Source organism: Pleurodeles waltl, chromosome 3_1 (assembly GCF_031143425.1).
Source record: "Pleurodeles waltl isolate 20211129_DDA chromosome 3_1, aPleWal1.hap1.20221129, whole genome shotgun sequence".
NCBI classification, from domain to species: Eukaryota; Metazoa; Chordata; class Amphibia; order Caudata; family Salamandridae; genus Pleurodeles; species Pleurodeles waltl.
Window position 1 is genome coordinate 605,386,582 of NC_090440.1, and position 23,328 is coordinate 605,409,909.

At 41.7% G+C, this 23,328-nt stretch overlaps 1 protein-coding gene across 1 annotated transcript in view; it reads left to right on the top strand.

The window, feature by feature from the left end:
* CHKA (choline kinase alpha) overlaps window positions 1-23,328 on the top strand; it is a 288,141-nt gene that overhangs the window by 17,884 nt on the left and 246,929 nt on the right. Inside the window, exons 3-5 of the mRNA XM_069223051.1 lie at window positions 7,281-7,334; window positions 9,060-9,173; window positions 12,292-12,425. Coding sequence (XP_069079152.1) covers window positions 7,281-7,334; window positions 9,060-9,173; window positions 12,292-12,425 — 302 coding nt within the window. The remainder of the gene's footprint in view (window positions 1-7,280; window positions 7,335-9,059; window positions 9,174-12,291; window positions 12,426-23,328) is intronic.

Here is a 23,328-nt window from a genome sequence, read left to right on the forward strand (position 1 = left end):
ATTTACAGAAACTGGATTATATTGTAGAATATGACAATCCTAGTTCATGTAGGATTACTCAAAGGCCTCACCTGCGCAGTTGAAGAGTAGCATATATATATAATTCTGGCACGCAAGGTTTCAGGTATTTGTCATGTCTAGCTCTTCGCTCCAAACTGGCTGTAGAAATTTATAGAGGTTGCGCCAGTCATTAACCCAACCTGTAATTTTTTAAATTTCCTTTTGAGTCTTCAACTCCTAAAAACACACTTTACATCTAATAATCAAACACTGTATAAAACGCTTAGGTTTAAACGAAGCTGCAGTAACACTTAGCTCAAAGATAAAATAAGGAGCACCTTTCACACTTTGACCCTGTTAAAATCAAACTAAGAACATGTTTTCTGTTTTATTTCAATTTATTGCAGACTGTGCTCTTGTATAATCCTAAATTTCAAAGAGAGCTAATCTCTAGCTTCCTGCAGATTTTCAACCAGACTCCGATGAAAACCTCTATAGGCAGAAATTCTGAAATTGGAAAAGTTGCTTCACTTTTCTGTCAATTTATTTAGATATGTTTGTAGAGCATTAACATAAGCAGTAGCCACTATAGAGCATAGATGTTGCTTTAGCTCAAAACAGGGGGATGCTGTGTGTGCTTTGAGCTGTTTGAATTTATATAATAATCCTTATGGATGTTAAGATGTTGAGCTCCTGCCTATTCTATCTATTTCTTGAAGTAGTCACAGATTTGTCTTTAATGTGCATTTAAAAGGGAGTGCCTGGTCTGTAAAACAGAAACTCTTTAAACATCATCCCTAACAACCTGAGCTCCAAACAGTTTGGTGTTTCTTGCCACATCAAGACCTGTATTCTCCATATTTTACTTTCCACTTGCTAAAGACCCTCAGTTAATTACTCAAGTGATTGAATGTATTCTGCACTTGAGAACATATGTATATTTGTGTATTCCAAAATCGAAACAATATTAGGCTTGACAAACCTGTCATGGAACAAAGGCTTTATGGATCTTAATAGTTACCCTTCCATCCAGTACCATGCTGGTCTACTTTATGTAGTATCTGTGTTGGGTCTCTTATCTCCGGAGTTCAATCAAACTCAGGACCTCATCAGTGACTTGTGATGAGTATAACATTCAATCTGAATCTGTCACCCCTATAAAAAAAGTGCTCTTTAATGCCTTAGTGCTAACCGTAGTGTTTAATGTATTTTAATTAAATATTTTTTCAAACGTGTTTGCATTTAGCCTTGTTCGTTTAAATACACACCAGGGTGTCCTCAGAAAAACACGTGGCTTCAAAGTTAGAGCTTGACAGTGAAGCTGCTCAGTATTTGGGGCCAGGATCTTTGTCAAGCATTACATTGCGCTTGATTTTTAGACATGCCTGTAGATGTACATTTGAAGCAAGTATGGCTAGTCTGGCTCTACCAATGACTGACATGTCGTCCGTTTAATGACCGTGTTATCTACAGTCCAGTAGCACAATGCTTGAACCTGAAACCTTGCTGTCCAAATTTCATATAACATTACAGTATTCTGTAGAAGTGGTTTAGAAGCCTGTTACGTAATCCTGCATGAACTCGTGTTAGAATAGCTTAACATGTTTATGCATTCCATAATACCTACTTATGACATGACTATTGGATCTCTGGGCACAAAAAAATGTGACTAACAGATTTAAAAATCCACAAGTATTGGACCTTGCTCTAACCATGAATGACATCCTTGAAGCTTAAAGTTATTTATTCATATGTACTTGATTCTTGGCACCTGTTTAAAGTTGTATTACTGTTTTCCGATGAGGAACAGTGTAATGTGTTTCATGTGTCATAAACGCTTACAAGTTTAAAGGGCATGTAGTGTACATCCACTTGAGTAGGTTCAGGTTAGTTAAATTAATCCTCTTTTCTATTTATTTGAACATTAACCAACCTTTAGAGGGCTGCCGTTGTAGTAAAAAATAAGTCTTGCAAACATTCTACACTGTCTTAAATAAAACTGTTAACTGACTACATGCAGTAATGCAGAACGCTGTGAAAAGCACTCTGAATAAAGCCTTGCTATCCAATACATTCGAATCAGAGTACATTACAAAAAACGGTCTACAGAATGTAACTCAAGCTGGATACCATTTCTGGTTTCAGTGATATTGAAGTCAGTTCATTGAGTTTAAGTTATTTATATTAAATCATCTATTCTATAATGGCTAACATTCAGATTTTTGGAGTCCTTATAAAATACATAGGTGGGAATAGTTCCCATTTGTACTGCAGTATAGTCCCTGTATCAACGGCCTGTCTTACGTGGGGGACCTTCAATACTGTAATGCAATCTCTTTGGTTAAATTTAAAGGTAAAGTCAGACTTTAAAGCTCTATAACAAGCTCTCTTCTCAGAGCGGATATATACATCACTAGCAGCTTGGTTCTTTGGGACCGTTATGAGGGGTGAGTATCTGCTAAACTGTGAATGACGGCACTTTGGACCAGATTTACTAACATTAGGATTGTGATTTCCAAATTGCGATTCTTACCGAATCACAATTCGGAAACCTCAATTCCTAACGGGCTAAAGAATTATTGTTAATGGTGTTTCTTAGTGGAGTCACAAATTGACCTACATCATGAATATTGACGAGGTAGGTCGTGCTAGGAATCTCGCCAATTACAGGGATGGTGGCCTGCTGGGGTCAGGAGACCATGCTGATTTCTTTTTTTAATACAAACATTTTTTTATTCAGCCCGTTTTCCTTGAAGGACGATGAGATGCATTTAAAAAAAAAAAAAAAAAATCTTGAAGGTTCCTTTTTTTTTAAAGAAAGGCAGTGGCTAAAATTATTTTTTACAGTCTCTGAGGGGAAGCGATTCGCAAATGGTTTATCACCTTTGAGGTGTCAAAGTAGTAATGGTTTTTGACCGGAATTCTGTCATAAAAACGTAATACATACTAACTTTAGTACATCAAAAGAAAGCATGTTTGTAGTAGCAAACGGCCAAGCTTTGTATATGTGGCCCTTAGTGTCTTCAGACAGTTGCCATGATTTCTCAGATTTTACCCTCGGTTATGGAGTTTCCACATATGGCGAGTGTAAGATGTTCAGGGTTGTCCAACATAGATCCAGGAGTGCAGAATTCCATTCCCTATTTTGAGAATGTCCATGTAAGTTAAATTTGCATACTACAAATGATTTTTATGGATGGCATTCAATTAGTTGGAAATTTGGATGCCATCTACGTAAATGGATATACAGTGCATAGTCTGGTTATTCTGAAAACCAGGCGTGTATTAAGTTGTGAACCTGCACTGAACACACCTGCTGTAGTGTTTTGATGGTTTGCAATTGCATTCATTTTTTACATGTCCACAGAAGTGTGCATTCGGTAGGCTTTGTGATTCATAAAAAAAAAAAAGAATTAAGATTAAAATTTTACTCTGGGTAAAAAGATTCAGTTTATTTTTTTTTATACAACGGCACCCTTAGGTTCCTATGCCCATTAAATTTGGAAAGCAGGTCTTTTCCTCTTGGCTCAAAGAATTTGAAGTCCATTCATTTACTTTTTTCTATTCTGTGTATTCTTGCTTCAGAGGTCAAACAGAACTCCGAAATTTAACAGCATGGATGTCTGTTTTTGTCACTGTATCTGATTGAGCTTGTTGCATTGCTGGTCAGGGTTTACGCATAATTTTCATGTTTAAAATTTGAGTTGCATCGGGTTGCGGGTTGGGGGGTGAGCATGAACTGGGGGGATGTACTACTGTAGTTTGTATGTACATGTGTTCTCTGCTGCAGGCTTACGAATGCCATCGTGCCTAAAGCACTCTGGTTTCCAGGTGACACACGATTCACGGTATAGTATGTGATCTCAGGAAGCTGAGCATTTCTTTACAGCTTTCTTACTTTACTTATGCCTTGCATATTTTGGAAAAATATTTTTACATTTCTTGTATCTTCGTGTACCCAGCAGTGCGTTTTGTGCCAAGATTTCTGCTATACACAGTAACTTAACCAGCACCTCCGACCAACATATATATATACTTTTTTTTTTTAATAAAAGATTAATTATGCCTCTCTTTTATGTCACTGCGTATGACTGTGAACCCAGTCGTAGCCACACATTGTTTAATATATTGAGGCCAAACTATGACCTTTAATGTTTAGTTTCAGAAAAAACATTTTTGCATCAAGGCCAAAAACACAGCAGGGATTCCGACATTTTTTATGCACAACTACTTTTGTTTCACATCACTTGAAATAATTTAAAGATACTTTTCGTGAAAAATATGTTCCAATATCAAGGTTTTTATTTGATTCTAGTTTTCACTAATTTGTAGGTTGGCACATTATTTTCAGAGCCGGTGTGCTTCTAGTATCCACATGTTAGGGTGGCACCCTTCTTGCAGCGAATAGTTAATGGGTTGAAACTATTTAAATATGTACCCTCTCCGTTTAGTACATGAGCAACCCATATTCATGTGTAACATGTGATAAATGTTATACAGATGAGACGATTTTAGGAATAGTCTTGAATACATTGAAATAATTAGTGTTACTCATAGTGACGATAAAGTAAATGCATGAACTCACCCTCTTTAAGAATGTGTTCTCTACAAATATTTAAAAACAAGGAGCATGCCCCACTTGACTTGCTTTCGGTTCACATCTAATTTAGGCTGTGCAATTTACTGTGTAAATCAGGATCTTGGCACATAGTACAGCTGCCGTGGTTTAATGAACGTATAGAAAAGTTTCCTCAGCCATGCTCTAGTTTTCGAGAAGTGATTTTTTTCACTGAAATTACAACGTGTCTATTGTATACACTGCATTTGAAGTCTGTGGTATCTGCTAACTTCTCTGCATGCGATGAGGGAAGGGCTTGTAGTGTACATGTCGCCCTTAAGATACATGTAAGCTGACCTTAAAGCTTGCATAACAGGAAATCTGAGACCATTGGTTTTGGATATGAATTCTCACTCACCTCAAACATTTCAACTGTTGACAAATTAACTTCCATCGTTTTTTTTCTCACCGTACACATTGTTTTGAAAGAAAGAGTGTGCCATGGAGGTCTGCAAATCAGCTAAAATATAGAATGATTGGTAAATAGATTTTTAAATTGCAAGATAGTTTAGTATAAAATATTCATAATGATAGCACTAATTTTATGGGGTGATTGAGATGTAACTAGTATAATTACAAAATGTTTGAACATGTATTAGTTTTTTTTTTTTTTCCTAGGTAAAAAGCTACGAGCCAGTATTAGAAGCTTCTGAGAACAGCGTGTCCTTAAGTTAGATACTTAGTTGTAGTTGCACTGTGTTTATAGTTTTGAACAAGTGAACCTCTTCACTTCTGTAATTTCTAGATGCATTAAATAACATAGGTTACTTCTATTTTATGGCACTCCATTTACTGACCTTGGAAATGGTCGAAGTCTGATTCTGCCTTGAATGTATTCAAGCGCACAGCGTCTAAAATTTGTGAGCCATACTAAGCATTAATATATTGCTCTAAACACCATTAACATTTTGTCTAGGAGCTAGGAGGCACTAATAGCTGCAAGGCATTATTACAAGAAAAGACAAAAGTTCTTGGTATGAATTTAAAGTGGGTTATGAATAGTCAACATAAAACTGTACACTATACACCAACACCTGATTGTAAGTGGACAGATAATAAGCACCCTGTTCCAAAGAGCCTGTGATGGCATTGCAAAATTAGCAATAGATGCTGAGACAGTAAGGGCTGGGCCAAACTGTCCTTCAAAGGAGGTAGAAGTGGTTACTGGATACCATGTGTCTGGCCTAAATTAGTGTAGCAGTCTCAGCATCTTTCAGTGTTTCTCATTGTTGCAGCTGCTACTGATCACATAGCCCCTGTCCTGACGCCTCTTGTCAGAGCAGCAAGAGAGAAAAGAGATTAAGTCCACATTGGAGGAAAGGAGAATGTACTGTTAGCTTATATTTTTTCTTGTTTGCTGATGAACAGCAACAGTTTTGCCCCTTTTGTTCACTCTAGTGGTTCAAATTGCTCTAACAAATAATTAATAGTTGTCTTTTCATAGTAGTTTCTGCTTTTTTAAGACCCAAACACATCTCATAAAGGGGAGAGATCCTCACTAGCTTGGTGTTCTAAATCCTCTTGTACCCCTGGCTAGGGTAATTGGACCAGTCCTATTGAGCTCCACAACAGCAACCTTGCCAGTAGCAACAGGCCCACATAGTCTCCATAACTACAATACTTAATATTTCCATTCATCCTGTTATGCATACAGGTGTATGTTCTTGAAGTTGTTTTGCTAAGAATGGCAAGATTGCCAGCTAGCAGAATGAATCAACAAAATATTCACTTCCCTTTCTGAGGGGTGCTAGATTTTGTTGGTTGGTGCCTCTCATGCTGCTAAGCCTTGCTGGCTTTTGCTTTGTATGGACAGTTTTGTGATAGACCGGATATATAAATATACAAAACTGCAGAACACCTTGAACTACCCTGCATCTGTCCTTTCTCCTCCAATAGAAATATATTTTTTCGGCTTGCTCATCTGTATGCAGTCTAAAACATTTTAGGCTGCCTGCTTGGGTGCTCTATTCAGAATAGGGGTAAAACAAAATCTGGTTAGGTGAGAAATGGCATGGCCCATGTCCTCTTTCACACAATCATTTTCAGACTTCGGTTTTAAATTTTGTAAAGCACTGAGAAGATAGTAAGATCATTCTGCCCATGCAAAGACAGAGTATATAATGGTTATACGCCTTTCTTGTGGCTCCGTGACATTACTAACTGCAGCTTTCAGAACAAGAAGCATGTGCTGTATCTCTGAACTTTCAACTAAATTCCTGTGCTCAGCAGCTGTTCAGAGACTGCTTAATGGCATATTTGATCGTCAGTAGCACTGCAAAGTTTCTTGTTTAGTGGGGGTTGGGATGGAGATGATATATGGGTAAACCTATAGACTGCTTTCATTTTCAGTTTTTGAGAACTGAGTTTGGGCCCATTTCTCTCCTAAAAATATGCCTTTACCTTAAGGTAACAATCAAAGGTAATTTCAAGCCCTTACTTAGCACTCTCCATGGCACAATCTTTTGAAACTGCCCTTTCATGCTCACTTTTTCACCAGGGTTGTAAAGGATGATGAGGTTTTCAGAAGGTCTTTGGTACTTCATAATAGATTTAAATAACTGAATTTGGGTTGTGGAGAAAATCAGGTAAGTGTCCAAACCTTTCACTTTGGTTGCCATGTAATATTCTTGTTTGTAAAATGTTCTCATTTTCTCATTCATAGATGTCATGTAATAAAGGCGAAACCAAAGAGGAAAAGAGGGATAACTTCTTTAAAGTAAGCGTTTCCAATTGTGGCAATACATTCAAAGTATTTCAGTACAGCACTCTTTGGAGAGTTGTTCTGTCCTGCAGTTATGAATGCTATTCGTAAACATTGCACTTCTTATAAATACTGTTCCCGCGGCAGATCGTTTTATTGGTATATCCCCGTGCTCGACCGGGTCTTAGTTTAACTTTAACATGATGGTGGTCTGCAGTTTATGAACCCCAATACATAAATTGTGCAGACTCCTCTACCCTTTGTTTTCCCTTTATTAGGGAGTGGAGTTGAAATTCAAAAATGCGCTCACCAGCACTCAAGTTCAAATTGTTTTATTATTTTTTGCAAAGATACCTCAGGTTCCCATGACTGCAGCAAATGTTTGTGTGGTGTCAGGCTTTCATTTTTGACTATGGTATGTGGTATTTGCGTTGTGAGCATGCCAGTTCGAAATTAAATGGTTTTACCTTGAGATCCTCACAGGTGAGTAGTTGTGCTATATAACAACGTTGATTGATTGGTATGTCTAGAAGCCCAACCTTCAAAAGAAAGTTAATTGCAAACTGTCAAGCTTGCTTCGTGGAGTGAGGAATAGATGGGTTCTGAAATCAAAGCTCCCACTGGTGTTCTTCAATGGAACCAATGCTGAAAACACCCAAGACATGTTACTCTCAGGGCAAATCACAGTCTTGAGGTGCTGTTTCCTGGAGAGAAATCAATCTCAAGCCAGAACAAGGTGACTTTTAGTGACCCATTACCTGTACATTGCAAATAATTTCAAGAGGATCCATGAATCATTACTCATTTGAGAAAGTTGTTGGTCCCTTCAGACAGTTGGAAAAATACATTTTTAGGCTGACAAGTGCAGCATAACTTTTATTGGTATAGATGCAACAATGTTGGGTGGTAGGAATTTTGTGGAATCCTGCAGATTCCGGACGGTTTCATCACAAAAATTGTGGGAAAAATGTGATTTCCAGTAAAGTTGGAGGATTGCAGGGCATTGTGGGTAAGAAAATGGTGCAGTGTGCATGTGAAGCACTCCATCTTGGAATCAACCAGATGGTTAGTTTTCAGATGTGTGTAGGCCTTGTGGACTTTTCTACATTGCAGCGTCCTAGAGTCCATCAAGTGCAGCCCTCACCATTCCAAGTGGGACGATTTTGAGAGTTAGCCAAGTTCTCGTGGCCCACAAATGTCCTCTTGCTTGCCGTGGGATAAGATGTTTTAGTGTGCGGGGGAAGAGCTGAAAGACTGTTATCCTCCTTCAGTTGGGGAGGGGGCATAACCAGGCCCATACTGGTTGGTAGCCACCACCCCACCATTTTGTTTTTTAATGGGTGCCCAAGGCGCTGCTGGTGTCTAGTGGGCATTTCTGCTGCCCGATCGCATCGCCATCAGGCAGCAGAAATGCTGAGAGACATGAAAGGAGAGGAAAGGCCTTTCCTCTTCCTTCATGCCTTTCTCGGCCCCTCCAGTGATCGGAAGCATTTCTCTTCTAATCTGCTTGATCTTTAGGCGCAGAGGGGCAGGCCTGAGGTCAGCACGTGCGATCGCTTGCTGGCATCATCGACACCACGTGGGGGGGACACAGAGGTAGAAAGGGAAGCGATTTCCCCTTCCAACCCTGACCTGGGGTGGGGGGTGTAGGGGGGTTGGCCTTCGGGGGAAGCTTGCTCTGGGTTCTCAGCGTGTTGAATTACTTTTGTTTGTATTTAGCATGCTTCTCTTTTTCTACAGGGTGCAGAAGCCATGGTAATGGAAGGAGTAATGTTTGCCATTTTGGCTGAGAGGTCTCTTGGTCCAAAGTTATATGGAATATTCCCTCAAGGTCGCCTTGAGCAATTCATTCCGGTAAGGATTAATTGTAGTTACTGTGACACTAATCCTGAGGCTTCTTGATTCTCAAAGAAGGGAATTCAATGTGGTAGTTATTAATTTTACAGCATGTTTTATAGGTTTTAATACCTATTTTTTGCTCCAAGCAGTTTTTCTAATAATTATGAAAGAGGTAGTTGCTTGGTCCTTTCAATGCTAAGCATTTGCAGTCTATGGCATAATTGTCTTCAACTGTGAATTTCCTTTAAGACTTCTACACACTTTGGATACAGCTTACATTTTTATAATGCCAGTGTTAAATTTGAAACATTTGAAGTGTGAATCAGTTTTGTCATGATGGTCACATAAGGCCATTTGTTATTCATTGCAAATAACAAATAGGGAGTTCAAATAATGTGAATACAAGCTAGTGTAAGAATAATGGTAAATCTAAACTCCTGTATGCAAATTAGACCAAAACTCTGATTAATTATATTGCCACAATGTTGTTCCTGCAGAATCTGGCTTCTCCTGGAATGTTTTACAGACTTTTGTCAACAGCCTAGATTTCCCATATTTCAGGACTAAAATCAAAATTCTAAAGAAAATGTAGAGTTAGCTCACATTTTCAGGATCTCCTTTTCTGTGCCTTTAGTCAATGGATAGTCCTACGGTAAAAGAAGAGCTACCTAATGATGGTGCACTTCTGCTGAAAGAAAGGAATGGAGACTGTGCTTTAAGTTTAAGTAAACCGTTTCCTGGGATTTTCACTTTAGATTGTCATACATAAGTTGTTGTCACTTCCTATGTGATTAAACCTCTGCTGTGATTCTTTACATATTTTATGTGGTACTTGCCAAAAACACCAAAATACAAACCTGGCTCAAATACCTGAAACTTGACAGCTTCGAACACCAATTTTGACTGAATGCCAAGTCATTTGGATTCACTTTTGAGACCAACCTCAGCTTCAAGAACACGTTGCCGAAAAATACTGCCTATTTCCAACTCTTATAGAGAACTCATCCATAAAGTGACTACTGATCTGCTGTTGCAGCTCTTTTACTTGGATGGTGGCAATGCCCGACTCGTGTCCTCCCAGGCACCCATTAAGAGTATACTATAGGTCTTGTCCAGGACCTGATAAATATGATCACATCACCTCCATCCTGATGGAACTCACTTGGCTCCCCTTGCCTGCCTGCATCATCTTGAAAACCAGCTGCATCATTTACAAAGCCTTCTGCACTAGCACCCCTGCTTATAATGCAGACAGGATCACCATCTCTGGTGGTTTTCTGCATTCATGTAGCCATAACACTCTGACTGCAGTTTTAAGTGTAAAAAAAAAAAAAAAACGCTAGAACAAGACAGTAGGCCTTTTCAATCTATGTACCCAGAATCTGGAACAACATCCCCACATCCATCATGGCTGCCTCAACCCAGCTGCAGTTTAGAAAAGAAGGAACACTACATTACAATGCAATAACAGTCCACAAACCTACTACCTTTCATATCACTTGTTGATACTATGCTGGTCTTTGAATCTCTACTGAGCTTGCTGCCTTTTGGGTAGATTCAGGCCAGAGAAATACTACATACAGCTTAATTTTTATTGCTTTGCAAATAGCCAGATTAAAAAACAAAAGGAGGTGTATTCAGCCTTACTATCAAACTTAATTATCAACCTTGTCCTGAACAGAAATATATAGTAAGAGATTAAATACTTTTTAAGGAAGCCTTAAAAATTAGAAAGTATCTGAATTATATAATGAAAATATTTACTGTGAGCTAAAATAAAAACTTCAATTGCGCTATTTATGGTGAAATGTAAGACCATTCTAGCAACCTACATTCAATCCAGTGTTTACTTTACTTTTTAAATTATAAAAAGGTAAATACATGTGTTGATTGCTGTAATGTAGCCCACCACAACAAATTTGTCCATGTGGAATTGAGAATTTTTATTTCTGCTGACTATTCGTATGAATTTGAGAGTTCATGTAATAGTGAGCAGTGTTGGAATCTGAATTAAAAAAAGAAAAAAAATTAAGCTGGTTATTGTGGTTTCCCGTTTCTATTCTATGAATTGTTTTAAGCCAGATGGTATTCTAAGCTAGGTATATGAAAATTGAGAAACGTATCTGTCAGTAAAAATGTCCTCTAAAATGGGTTCTCTTAAAATTGTTGCTTAAAAATATAAGAAATCAGTAAAACACATAGGATTTTATTTTCAAACTAGGGAAATTCTAATAAGTCACGGGGGCAGCCCCTGTTCATTTATCCCATGCTCCTCTCTTGTTGCTGTATTGCCAATGGTGAACACAGAAACTGGGTGATCCTAAATGCACGCAGCTTAAGCCTTACACAGAGCTGCTCATAGTTTAAAAAAAGTGTCAAATACTATATTCATGGCACAGACTGGAACTGAAAAATACAAAAGATTTAGCTTTTAGCTTTGTTATACATTTAATGATGGTGAATGTAAAGCATAAAAGTAGATGTTCTGTATTGATATACTTTTTTCGAGGGGCAAATGAAAAACACAGGGCTAGAGGTGGGATTTCACTATTTTTAATATTTAAAAACAAGATGTGTTTTGTAAAATTTCTTTGTTAATTGCATTGAGAACAGGACAAAGGTGCTGGGAAAACCTGAAATGACAGAAAAATGAATGAAAAATCTCAAGAGTAATAGTGTTCCTGGAAACTAGCAGTGCTACAGTGAAGCGCTGCATGCTGTGTATTGTCCTCATTTAAAGCTTGAAGACTTAAGTATTAATTTTTCTGCATTTTGCAGAACTCAAGACCATAAAAATTGTGAGCTTTCTCAAACATAACTCTTAGGGTCATTCAGTGGTCTCACTCTCTAGTTCTTTTTTCCAATAAATGTTATCCTTAAAAGTAAACTACCATAACCTTTCATCTGTGTTTCAGTGAAAGTGGGCTATCCAGTAGCAACCTATTTTGAAAATAAAAATGTTTTAATAACTGTGTGGGCGTGGTCTGTGCTACAGGCAGAGAAAGGGATGAATTGGTTAGCCTTGTTTTATTCCATATTAATTTTTTAATGTACATCTCCCACCTGCTATTGGTGATGCCATACAAATATAGAAAGGCTCTGTAGGTAAGTGTTATATTTCTTCTTGTTTTAGAGTCGGAAGCTGGAAGTAGAAGAACTTGGTCTGCCTGATTTATCTGCAGAAATAGCAGAGAAGATGGCCAGGTTTCACGGCATGAGAATGCCTTTTAATAAGGAACCGAAGTGGCTGTTCGGCACAATGGAAAAGTAAGCATCTTAAGTTTGTATTGAAATTAAATATCTTGAGGGGAGGATCGTAAGGGGACAACTGGGCATCATTTTATCAGTGTGTGTGTGTGTGGTTTTTTTTTTTTTTTTTTTTAACTTGCAATATTCATTGTTCAGATTTTTAGGATCTTATATCGGTGAATGAGGTTTGTTTTTGGGCGAGTTATTTTGCATGAAACGCTTACAACGGTTATTCACTTTTATTGAATGTAACAGTTTCCACTGATTAATCAAGGGCCTCAAATGCCATAAAACATAGTCATTTTGGGTGCTGCAAAATATCAATAATAGTTTTTGTGATGGCGAACGCTAAACCACCTGAACTGCTTATACAGCATTCTCATGCACAGAAAAAATACATAGTTTTGCCCAGTTTCCTAAATGGTTTGTGATTCTTTAAAATAAAATGTACATATTTCTAGGAGCAAAGAGCATATGAATTTGCAGATCTAGTGACCTTCAATAAGCAAATTGGCTGTTGCAAACAGTTAGTTGGTTCGGGAACCTTAAAAAAATTCTGTGAATCTACAAAAGCCTGTAAGTGGTAAGGGTGGGTATGTTAGGCACTCAAAGCAGAGAATGGAGGGTCCAACCTATTTGGATGACAGTCCTCATTTGCTACAATAAAGTCTGCTTTTGGTGTGAAGAACTGTAAAACAAGCTGCTATCATAACTTGGAAGTCTTTATTGCAGTACTAGCTTGTTTAGAGTAGCACTGAATTTAAGAAATAATGCTAGGTTCGATGGCATCTGTCGCTGTAGATACACATGTTGTGCATAGCCCGCCATCTGGTGTTGGGTCGGAGTGTTACAAGTTGTTTTTCTTCGAAGAAGTCTTTCGAGTCACGGGACCGAGGGACTCCTCCTCTTTGTCTCCATTGCGCATGGGCGTCGACTCCATCTTCGAATGTTTTCTTTCCGCCATCGGGTTCGGACGTGTTCCTTTCGCTCCGGGTTTCGGAACGGAAAGTTAGCTAAATATCAGAAAAATTACATTGGTATTGTTGCGTTCGGGATCGGCTTCGATAGAATCGACACCGAATCGAAGAGTGAAGAGCTCCGGTACCCTTCGGGGTAGTTTTCGATCCCCCGTCGGGGCCTGGTCGGCCCGACCACGTGTAAAAGAACGCTGATGGAACGGACCCCGTTCCGTTTCTGTCCTAAATGCCACAACAAATACCCGTATACAGACCAACATTTGGTCTGTAACCTGTGCCTGTCGCCTGAGCACAGCGAAGAGACTTGCGAGGCTTGTCGTGCGTTCCGGTCCCGAAAAACACTCCGTGACCGTCGAGCCAGAAGACTGCAGATGGCGTCCACGCCGACAGCTCACCGAGAGTTCGAGGAACAAGAGGAAGAAGAAACCTTCTCGATCCATGAATCGGACTCCGAGGAATTCGACGACCAAAGAACTGGGAGTAAGACGTCGAAGCCAGCACACAAGAAAAGTGACAAGGCCCAGGGTACGCCACTGCCACCAGGCCATGGCTCGACCCATAAATTCGGTGACCGACCATCGGCACCGAAAAAGGCCGAAATAGTGTTGATCGTCCGACTCCGGTCGAGACACCGGCACGCAGCCTTCTCGGGACCGAGAAAGTGCTGCTGAAAAAGATCGACGCCGAGATAGCGGAGCCGTAACTGCTCGACGCAGAGACAGCGGCACTGAGGAAGATCGACGCCGAGAGGGTTCGACTCCGAAAAAGAAGGTCACCTCGGAGCCGAAAAAGAGTACAGACAGGGTTTCGGTGCCAAAACGACCCGCAACCGACCCAACTACCGGTTCCTATTCAGAGGAGCAATCACTGTCCTCTCAGATGCGAAAGCATAGATTTGAGGAAGAGTTGCAATCCACCGAAGTGGACCACACTCAGAAACGTATTTTTATACAGGAAGGAACAGGGAAAATAAGCTCCCTTCCCCCTATTAGGAGAAAAAGGAGACTGGAGTTTCAGTCAGACCAAGCACCACAAACAAAAATGGTGAAAAAGGTAATTCCGCCACCCTCTCCTCCACCTGTAACTAACGTTTCACCGGCACAAACTCCATCACATTCCCCGGCTCACACCACCATGAGCCAAGGTGACCAAGACGCTTGGGACTTATACGACACCCCAGTGTCGGACAACAGTCCAGAGGCGTATCCTACAAAGCCCTCACCACCGGAAGATAGCACAGCATACTCACAAGTGGTGGCTAGAGCAGCAGAGTTCCACAACGTGTCCCTACACTCGGAACCAGTCGAGGATGACTTCTTATTCAACACCCTCTCCTCCACCCATACCTCCTACCAAAGCCTGCCTATGCTCCCAGGAATGCTTTGGCACGCAAAGGAAATCTTCAAGGAGCCGGTCAAGAGTAGAGCAATAACACCAAGAGTGGAAAAGAAATATAAAGCACCTCCCACAGACCCTGTTTTCATCACCTCACAGCTGCCACCAGATTCCGTCGTAGTAGGAGCAGCTCGCAAGAGAGCCAACTCCCACACATCTGGGGATGCACCACCCCCAGATAAAGAGAGCCGCAAGTTCGATGCAGCTGGAAAGAGTCGCAGTACAAGCTGCAAACCAGTGGCGCATCGCTAACTCAAGCACTACTTGCGCGCTATGACAGAGCCCATTGGGACGAGATGCAACACCTCATTGAGCATCTACCCAAAGAGCTACAAAAAAGGGCGAAACAGGTGGTTGAGGAAGGACAGAACATATCTAATAATCAGATACGCTCCTCTATGGATGCAGCGGACACAGCTGCAAGAACAATTAACACATCTGTGACTATAAGAAGGCACGCATGGCTGCGAACGTCTGGTTTTAAACCAGAGATACAGCAGGCAGTGCTCAATATGCCATTCAATGAGAAACAACTGTTCGGACCAGAGGTGGACACGGCAATTGAGAAACTGAAAAAGGACACTGACACTGCTAAAGCCATGGGCGCACTCTACTCCCCGCAGAGCAGAGGCACTTACAGCACCTTCCGCAAGACGACCTTTAGAGGGGGGTTTCGGGGTCAGGCCACACAAGCCAGCACCTCACAGACAACACCATCCAGCTACCAGGGACAGTACCAGAGGGGAGGCTTTCGGGGCCAATACAGAGGCAATTCCCTAGGAATAGGGGAACATTTCAAAGCCCCAAAACCCCTACAACCAAGCAGTGACTCACATGTCACTCATCCCCTCCACACAACACCAGTGGGTGGAAGAATAGGTCAGTATTACCAAGCATGGGAGGAAATAACTACAGACACTTGGGTCTTAGCAATTATCCAACATGGTTATTGCATAGAATTTCTACAAATCCCTCCAAACATACCACCAAAAGCACAGAATTTATCAAAACAACATTCAGACCTTCTGGAAATAGAAGTTCAAGCATTATTGCAAAAGAATGCAATAGAACTAGTACCAAAGACACAAATAAACACAGGAGTTTATTCACTGTACTTCCTAATACCAAAAAAGGACAAAACACTGAGACCAATCCTAGACCTCAGAACACTAAACACCTACATCAAATCAGAACACTTTCACATGGTCACGCTACAAGAAGTGTTACCATTGCTAAAGCAACAGGACTACATGACAACCTTAGATCTCAGACGCGTATTTCCACATACCAATACATCAGTCGCACAGGAAATACCTCAGGTTTGTATTCAAAGGAATACATTACCAATTCAAAGTATTGCCGTTTGGTTTAACAACCGCACCAAGAGGCTTTACAAAATGTCTAGCAGTAGTGGCTGCACACATCAGAAGGCAGCAAATACACGTATTCCCGTATCTAGACGACTGGCTAATCAAGACCAACTCACTGACCAGGTGCTCACACCACACAAATCAGGTCATACAAAACCTCTACAAACTCGGTTTCACCATCAACTATGCAAAATCACACATTCTGCCGTGCAAAGTACAACAATACCTAGGAGCCATAGTAGACCCAACAAAAGGATTAGCCACTCCAAGTCCACAAAATTCAAAATTTCAACAAGATCATACAACACATGTATCCAACACAGAGAATACAGGCAAAAATGATATTACAACTCCTAGGCATGATGTCCTCATGCATAGCCATTGTCCCGAACGCAAGACTGCACATGAGGCCCCTACAACAGTGCCTAGCATCACAATGGTCACAAGCACAGGGTCACCTTCTAGATCTGGTGTTGATAGACCGCCAAACATACCTCTCGCTTCTATGGTGGAACAGTATAAATTTAAACAAAGGGCGGCCTTTCCAAGACCCAGTGCCACAATACGTAATAACAGATGCTTCCATGACTGGGTGGGGAGCACACCTCGATCAACACAGCATACAAGGACAATGGGACGTACATCAAACAAAACTGCACATAAATCACCTAGAACTGCTAGCAGTTTTTCAAGCACTAAAAGTATTCCAACCAATCATAACTCACAAATACATTGTTGTCATGTTGTCTGTTTTGACAAGAATGTATTATCTAAACAAACAGGGGGACACACACAACGCAGCTGAGCCTTCTAGCACAAAAGATATGGCGATGGGCAATTCACAACCACATTCGCCTAATAGCACAGTTTATTCCAGGGATCCAGAATCAACTTGCAGACAATCTCTCTCGAGATCACCAACAAGTCCACAAATGGGAAATTCACCCCCAAATTCTAAACACTTATTTCAAACTCTGGGGAACACCTCAAATAGACTTATTTGCAACAAAAGAGAACGCAAAATGCCAAAACTTCGCATCCAGATACCCACACAGGCAGTCCCAAGGCAATGCCCTATGGATAAACTGGTCAGGGATATTTGCATACGCTTTTCCCCCTCTCCCTCTCCTTCCATATCTAGTAAACAAATTGAGTCAAAACAAACTCAAACTCATACTGATAGCACCAACATGGGCAAGGCAACCCTGGTACACAACACTGTTAGACCTATCAGTAGTACCCCACATCAAATTGCCCAACTGGCCAGATCTGTTAACACAACACAAACAACAGATCAGGCATCCAGATCCAGCATCGCTGAATCTAGCAATCTGGCTCCTGAAATCCTAGAATTCGGACACTTAGACCTTACACAAGAATGTATGGAAGTCATAAAGCAAGCTAGAAGACCATCTACTAGGCACTGCTATGCAAGCAAATGGAAAAGGTTTGTTTGCTACTGCCATCATAATCAAATCCAACCATTACACGCATCTCCAAAGGATGTAGTGGGTTACTTGCTACACTTACAAAAATCAAACCTAGCTTTCTCTTCCATTAAAATACACCTTGCGGCAATATCTGCATACCTGCAGATTACCTATTCAACTTCACTATTTAGGATACCGGTCATTAAAGCATTTATGGAAGGCCTTAAAAGAATTATACCACCAAGGACACCACCCGTTCCTTCATGGAACCTCAATGTTGTCTTAACAAGACTCATGGGTCCACCTTTTGAACCCATGCACTCTTGCGCAATACAGTTCCTAACCTGGAAAGTTGCATTTCTCATCGCCATCACATCTCTACGGAGAGTAAGCGAAATTCAAGCGTTTACAATACAAGAACCTTTTATCCAAATACACAAAAATAAGGTAGTCCTAAGGACCAATCCTAAATTTTTACCAAAGGTTATTTCACCGTTCCACCTCAATCAAACTGTAGAACTACCAATGTTCTTCCCACAGCCAGATTCCGTAGCTGAGAGGGCACTACATACATTAGATGTCAAAAGAGCACTAATGTACTACATTGACAGAACAAAAAACATCAGAAAGACTAAACAACTATTTATTGCATTCCAAAAACCGCATGCAGGAAACCCAATATCAAAACAAGGTATAGCCAGATGGATAGTTAAGTGCATCCAAATCTGCTACCTTAAAGCAAAAAGACAGCTGCCCATTACACCAAGGGCACACTCAACCAGAAAGAAAGGCGCTACCATGGCCTTTCTAGGATATATTCCAATGCACGAAATATGTAAGGCAGCCACATGGTCTACGCCTCACACGTTCACCAAGCACTACTGTGTAGACGTGCTATCCGCACAACAAGCCACAGTAGGTCAAGCCGTGTTAAGAACCTTATTTCAAAATACTTCCACTCCTACAGGCTGAGCCACCGCTTTTGGGGAGATAACTGCTTACTAGTCTATGCACAACATGTGTATCTACAGCGACAGATGCCATCGAACTGAAAATGTCACTTACCCAGTGTACATCTGTTCGTGGCATCAGTCGCTGAAGATTCGCATGTGCCCACCCGCCTCCCCGGGAGCCTGTAGCTGTTCGGAAGTTAGCTTAAGCTTTGTACATTTGTAAATATATTATTTAAACCTTAAATAGGTACATACTTATTCACTCCATTGCATGGGCACTATTGCTACAACACAACTCCTACCTCACCCTCTGCGGGGAAAACAATCGAAGATGGAGTCGATGCGCAATGGAGACAAAGAGGAGGAGTCCCTCGGTCCCGTGACTCGAAAGACTTCTTCGAAGAAAAACAACTTGTAACACTCCGACCCAACACCAGATGGCGGGCTATGCACAACATGTGAATCTTCAGCGACTGATGCCACGAACAGATGTACACTGGGTAAGTGACATTTTCATTTTGCACCGGCATATTGCAAAACCCACTAAGTAAAGTGACAAAAGTCTCATTAAATTTTGTTAGACCTTAGATTTGGAAGCTTTGAAATTGCACTTTGTCATAATCACCACCTTGCCTAAACACCAAATCTGGCTAGGAAAACTTTCATACATATAGGGATATGTTAGTATGCATTGGGTATCTGATAGAGAATTTTAGTTCCTCGCATTAGAATTTCCCCCAAGCGTCAGACTGGATCCAGAGATTTTTCTTCGAGCAGTACCCTTGCGCGCCGTGATGTCACGGTCGAATAAAGGCTCCACCACTGTGTGCTGACATCAGACTGGATCCGGAGTTCTTTTCTTTCCGCACCAGCCTAAGTGCCGATCTGGAGAGAGCTACGCTCAGTTTTGTGACTCATTTTTTTGTCAAATACCTGACACTCTCTTGGTGCATCGAAGATGCCACGGAAGACCAGTTTTAAGCTGTGACTCCTGTCACTGAATTATGTCAGTGACAGATCCGCACCGTGCTTGTTTGTGGTTCCTGGAGTGCGTCCACAACCAAAAGGCATGCTCCATGTGCCGGGCCATGAACCCGAAGGCTCCCAGTCTTGATCAAGAGGGCGGTCACAAGACAGCTCGCAGAGCCATCACCGCTCTTTTTCGTCCTAATCCAAGTCCTTGGGACATTTGGGCTACTGATGTCCTTCTGGGTGCCTGGTCCTAACCCTCCTGAAGGGCTCCTGTGAACAGGACGATTGCCCACTGCCATAGGCCTGTGCCGAACAACGCAAAATTCCTTACCCAACAACCTACGCATGAGGGTCCCCGTGCCAGAAGTAAGTTATGGTTATTATTCCTGCTACTTTCTGGTGCCCAAAAAGGACAAGGGCCTCCATCCTTTCCTAGACCGCAGATCCCTCAATCTCTTCCTCAAAAAGGAGAAGTTCAAAATGCTCCATCTGGCTCCGGTGTTATCTGCCCTGGACTCTGGAGACTGGATGGTAGCATGGACTTGAAGGATGCCTACTTTCATGTTCTCGTCCTGCCTGGCCACAGATGTTGCTTGCGATTAGTGGTAGTTCACAAGCACATTCCGTTTACCGTGCTACCCTTTGGGCTTACTAGCGCCCCTGGGGTGTTCCCAAAAAGTGATGGCAGTGGTCGCAGCTTATCTGCGCCGGCTAGGGGTTTCGGTCTTCCCTACCTTAACTAGCTGTTGAAGGCGTGTTCACCCCAGGCTGTCTTCTCCAATCTCCAGACTACGACGAACCTTCTGCTTTCACTGGGGTTCACTATAATCATGCCGAAGTCACACCTGACTCCCTTTCAGACGCTCTTTAATCGTAGCTGTTGTGGACACAGTGCAGTTTCAGGCCTATCCTCCCGAAAAGATAGTCCAGGATATTTAGGCTATGATACTGAGGTTTCAGCCTCTATCCTGGGATTTGATGAGAATGACTTTGAGGCATCTGGGCCTCATGGCCTCCTGCATCCTGCTGGTGACACATGCCAGATGGCATATGCGGGCTCCACAGTGGGACCTGAAGTAATCTGCAGAGGTGCTGCACCTTTCGACATGGCTGGAAACTCAGAGCATGTCCCTGGTGGTTCAAAATCTGGCAGGCTCTCTGAATGCCAGACCTGACAAATTCAGCTGTCAATGCATGGTCAGTCACGAATGGCGTCTCCATCCATCGGTTGTGTATGGTGTATTTCAGCAGTGGGGAAGAGTCTTTGTTAGATCTCTTTGCTGTTTTGTGCGTTGGAGTTTCCAATGTGGCTTTTCGTCTTGAGTATAACTCTGGCTCCTTTACGCCAATACCACTTCTGCCCAGAGTTCTGAAGATCAGGGACGACCAGGCCCAAAGTCATTCTTGTGGCTCCGGACTGGGCACAGAGTATGGTATCCTGAGCTTCTGAGCACGGCTACTGATCCTCCAATCAGACTGCCCCCTTTGGGAGGATCTTCTGTCCCAGCAGTAGGGGACGGTTCTCCACCTGAACCTGTCCAGTCTCTGCCTCCTGGTGTGGAAATTGAACAGTGGCAGCTGACCGTTTTCAACCCTTTCCCGAATTCTGCAATGTAATCTTGACAGCCAAGTGTCCTTCCACCAAAATGGTATACGCCTGCTGTTGGAACAAATTTGTGGCATCTTGTACTAAGAAATCTGATTTTTGTCCCCCACCCCTATCTGCAGCTCTGTCTGAGGTTTTACTGTTCATCCTCTCTTGCCCAGCAGGGCTACCTGTCTGCCCTCTTTGCCTTTCTTAGACTGCCAGATCGACCAGCCTTGTTCAAATTTCCCATCGTTGGGAGGTTTCTTAAGGAACTCACCCACTTACCCCATTCATAATGCTGCAGTGGGATTTGAACCTAGTAATTACATACCTTGTGTACTCCTTTGGAGCCACTACATAGTTGTCCAATGTGGCTTCTCACTTTAAAGACCGCCTTTCTTATTGCCATAACCTCTGCTCCCTGAGTGAGTGAGCTCCAAGCTTTTTCTTCAAAACCACTATTTCTATCTGTCCATCCTGACAAAGTGGTGCTTCGTACTAGGGTCTCTTTTCTCCCTAAAGTGATCACACCCTTTCACGTAGGCCAAACCATCACTTTTTATGCACCCCCACATACTTCTTCTGAGGAGGAGAGACTCCACTATCTGGCTTTAAAAAGAGCATTGGCGTTCTCTCAATCGTCCCAAAGACTTCCGGATGGACGATCAACTTTGTGGGTTATGTGGGTGCGAAGAAATCATGGGCAGTGCAGAACTGGATCATCTCTCGATGGGCTGTCCTCTGCATAAAGATGTGCAACGCTTTGGCTGAAAGGCAACCCCTAGACTGTGTGCCCATTCCACCAGAGCAACCGTTGCAACCACTGCATTGGCACACGGAACTCTTTTCCTTGACATCTACCAGGCAGCAGTGTGGGCGTCCCTGCACACGTTTAGAAAGCACGACTACCTGTACAGTCGTATCCGTAGAAGCAGCTACTTTGGCCATTCAGTCCTGCAGGACTTTTTAGTCTGATTTTGGTTCGCAGTCCACCTCTGAGGAAGGTATTGCCATTCTAAAGTGAGGAATCTGCAACTAGAAGTCTCTCTCAGATAAAGAAGTTACTTACCTTCGGTAACAGATTATCTGGTAGAGCCATTCTAGTTGCAGATTACTTACCTACTCACCCATCATCCCTGCCTGCAAGCTGATAACTGGGGTCAGCGACTCCCTTTTCAGGGACCTAGTTTTGGTGCACCAATATCGGTGTTCTTCAATTTTCCGCACTACTGGTGTGGAAAGTTGTGAAAAGAAACTGACTTCGGCATGCCGGGGTGGCGTCTATATACAACCACAACGTCATCACAGCGGCAACGACGCATGCAGAGTCGACCAATGCCACCTGACTGCACGCATGTGTACTACTTGCAGAAAAATCTCTGAATCCAGTGTGACGCCTGGGGGAAATTCTTTGGGAAGGAATCTGTAACTAGAATGTCTCTACCAGATAATTTGTTACCGTAGGTAAGTAACTTGTGTGTGTATGCATTTGTGCACTAAGATAAGCACTTTAAAGAGACCTTGTAATCATTAGAATGTTTTTGAAGTGTACAGTAATTACAAAATGCAGTGCATGAGGCAGTAAGCTGTGCATTCTCATTCTAGGTTTTCTGTGATGTAATAAATACAATTTGACCTTTGAACTGTAGTTGCAAATGCATTGATGCTAGTACACTCAAAACAAAGTGTCATTGGCCATATTCATTTTCACTGTCATGGCATAAATATGTAATGTTTGGTTGCTTTTATTGCTCAAAATGCAATTGTCTAAGACTTCATTTCACATGGAACTTTGAAATATGGGGGCAGTTCTCTGAAATCCCCTTTTTGTCACCTTGACAGCCTCCAAAGCGCTGTGTAACTCTTTACCATTGTCAGGGTCACTAATATTATGTAGCAAGGTTATCTAAGGTATGGTGCAAAAAGGTGCACTTTTGTGAAATCTGCAAGCGATGTGGCAGATATGATAAATCTTTTGCAAATACTGCAGCCACGGAATAACCAACTCAGTCATCATTGTTCATTATTTCTTCAAGAATTTGTTCCTGGCAAGTAAACCTAAACTTCCTATTTCCCATCTCTGCTCATTCTTAGATTTGAAACATGGTTGTTTCTAAGTGCAGCTAACTACTCTATAAATAAACATGAACTTATGATGGTTACTTCTCCGTGCAGATTCCTCACCTGTAGAACAACCCCAAGCATCAGACTGCATCCGGAAAACTTCAAAGCCCTC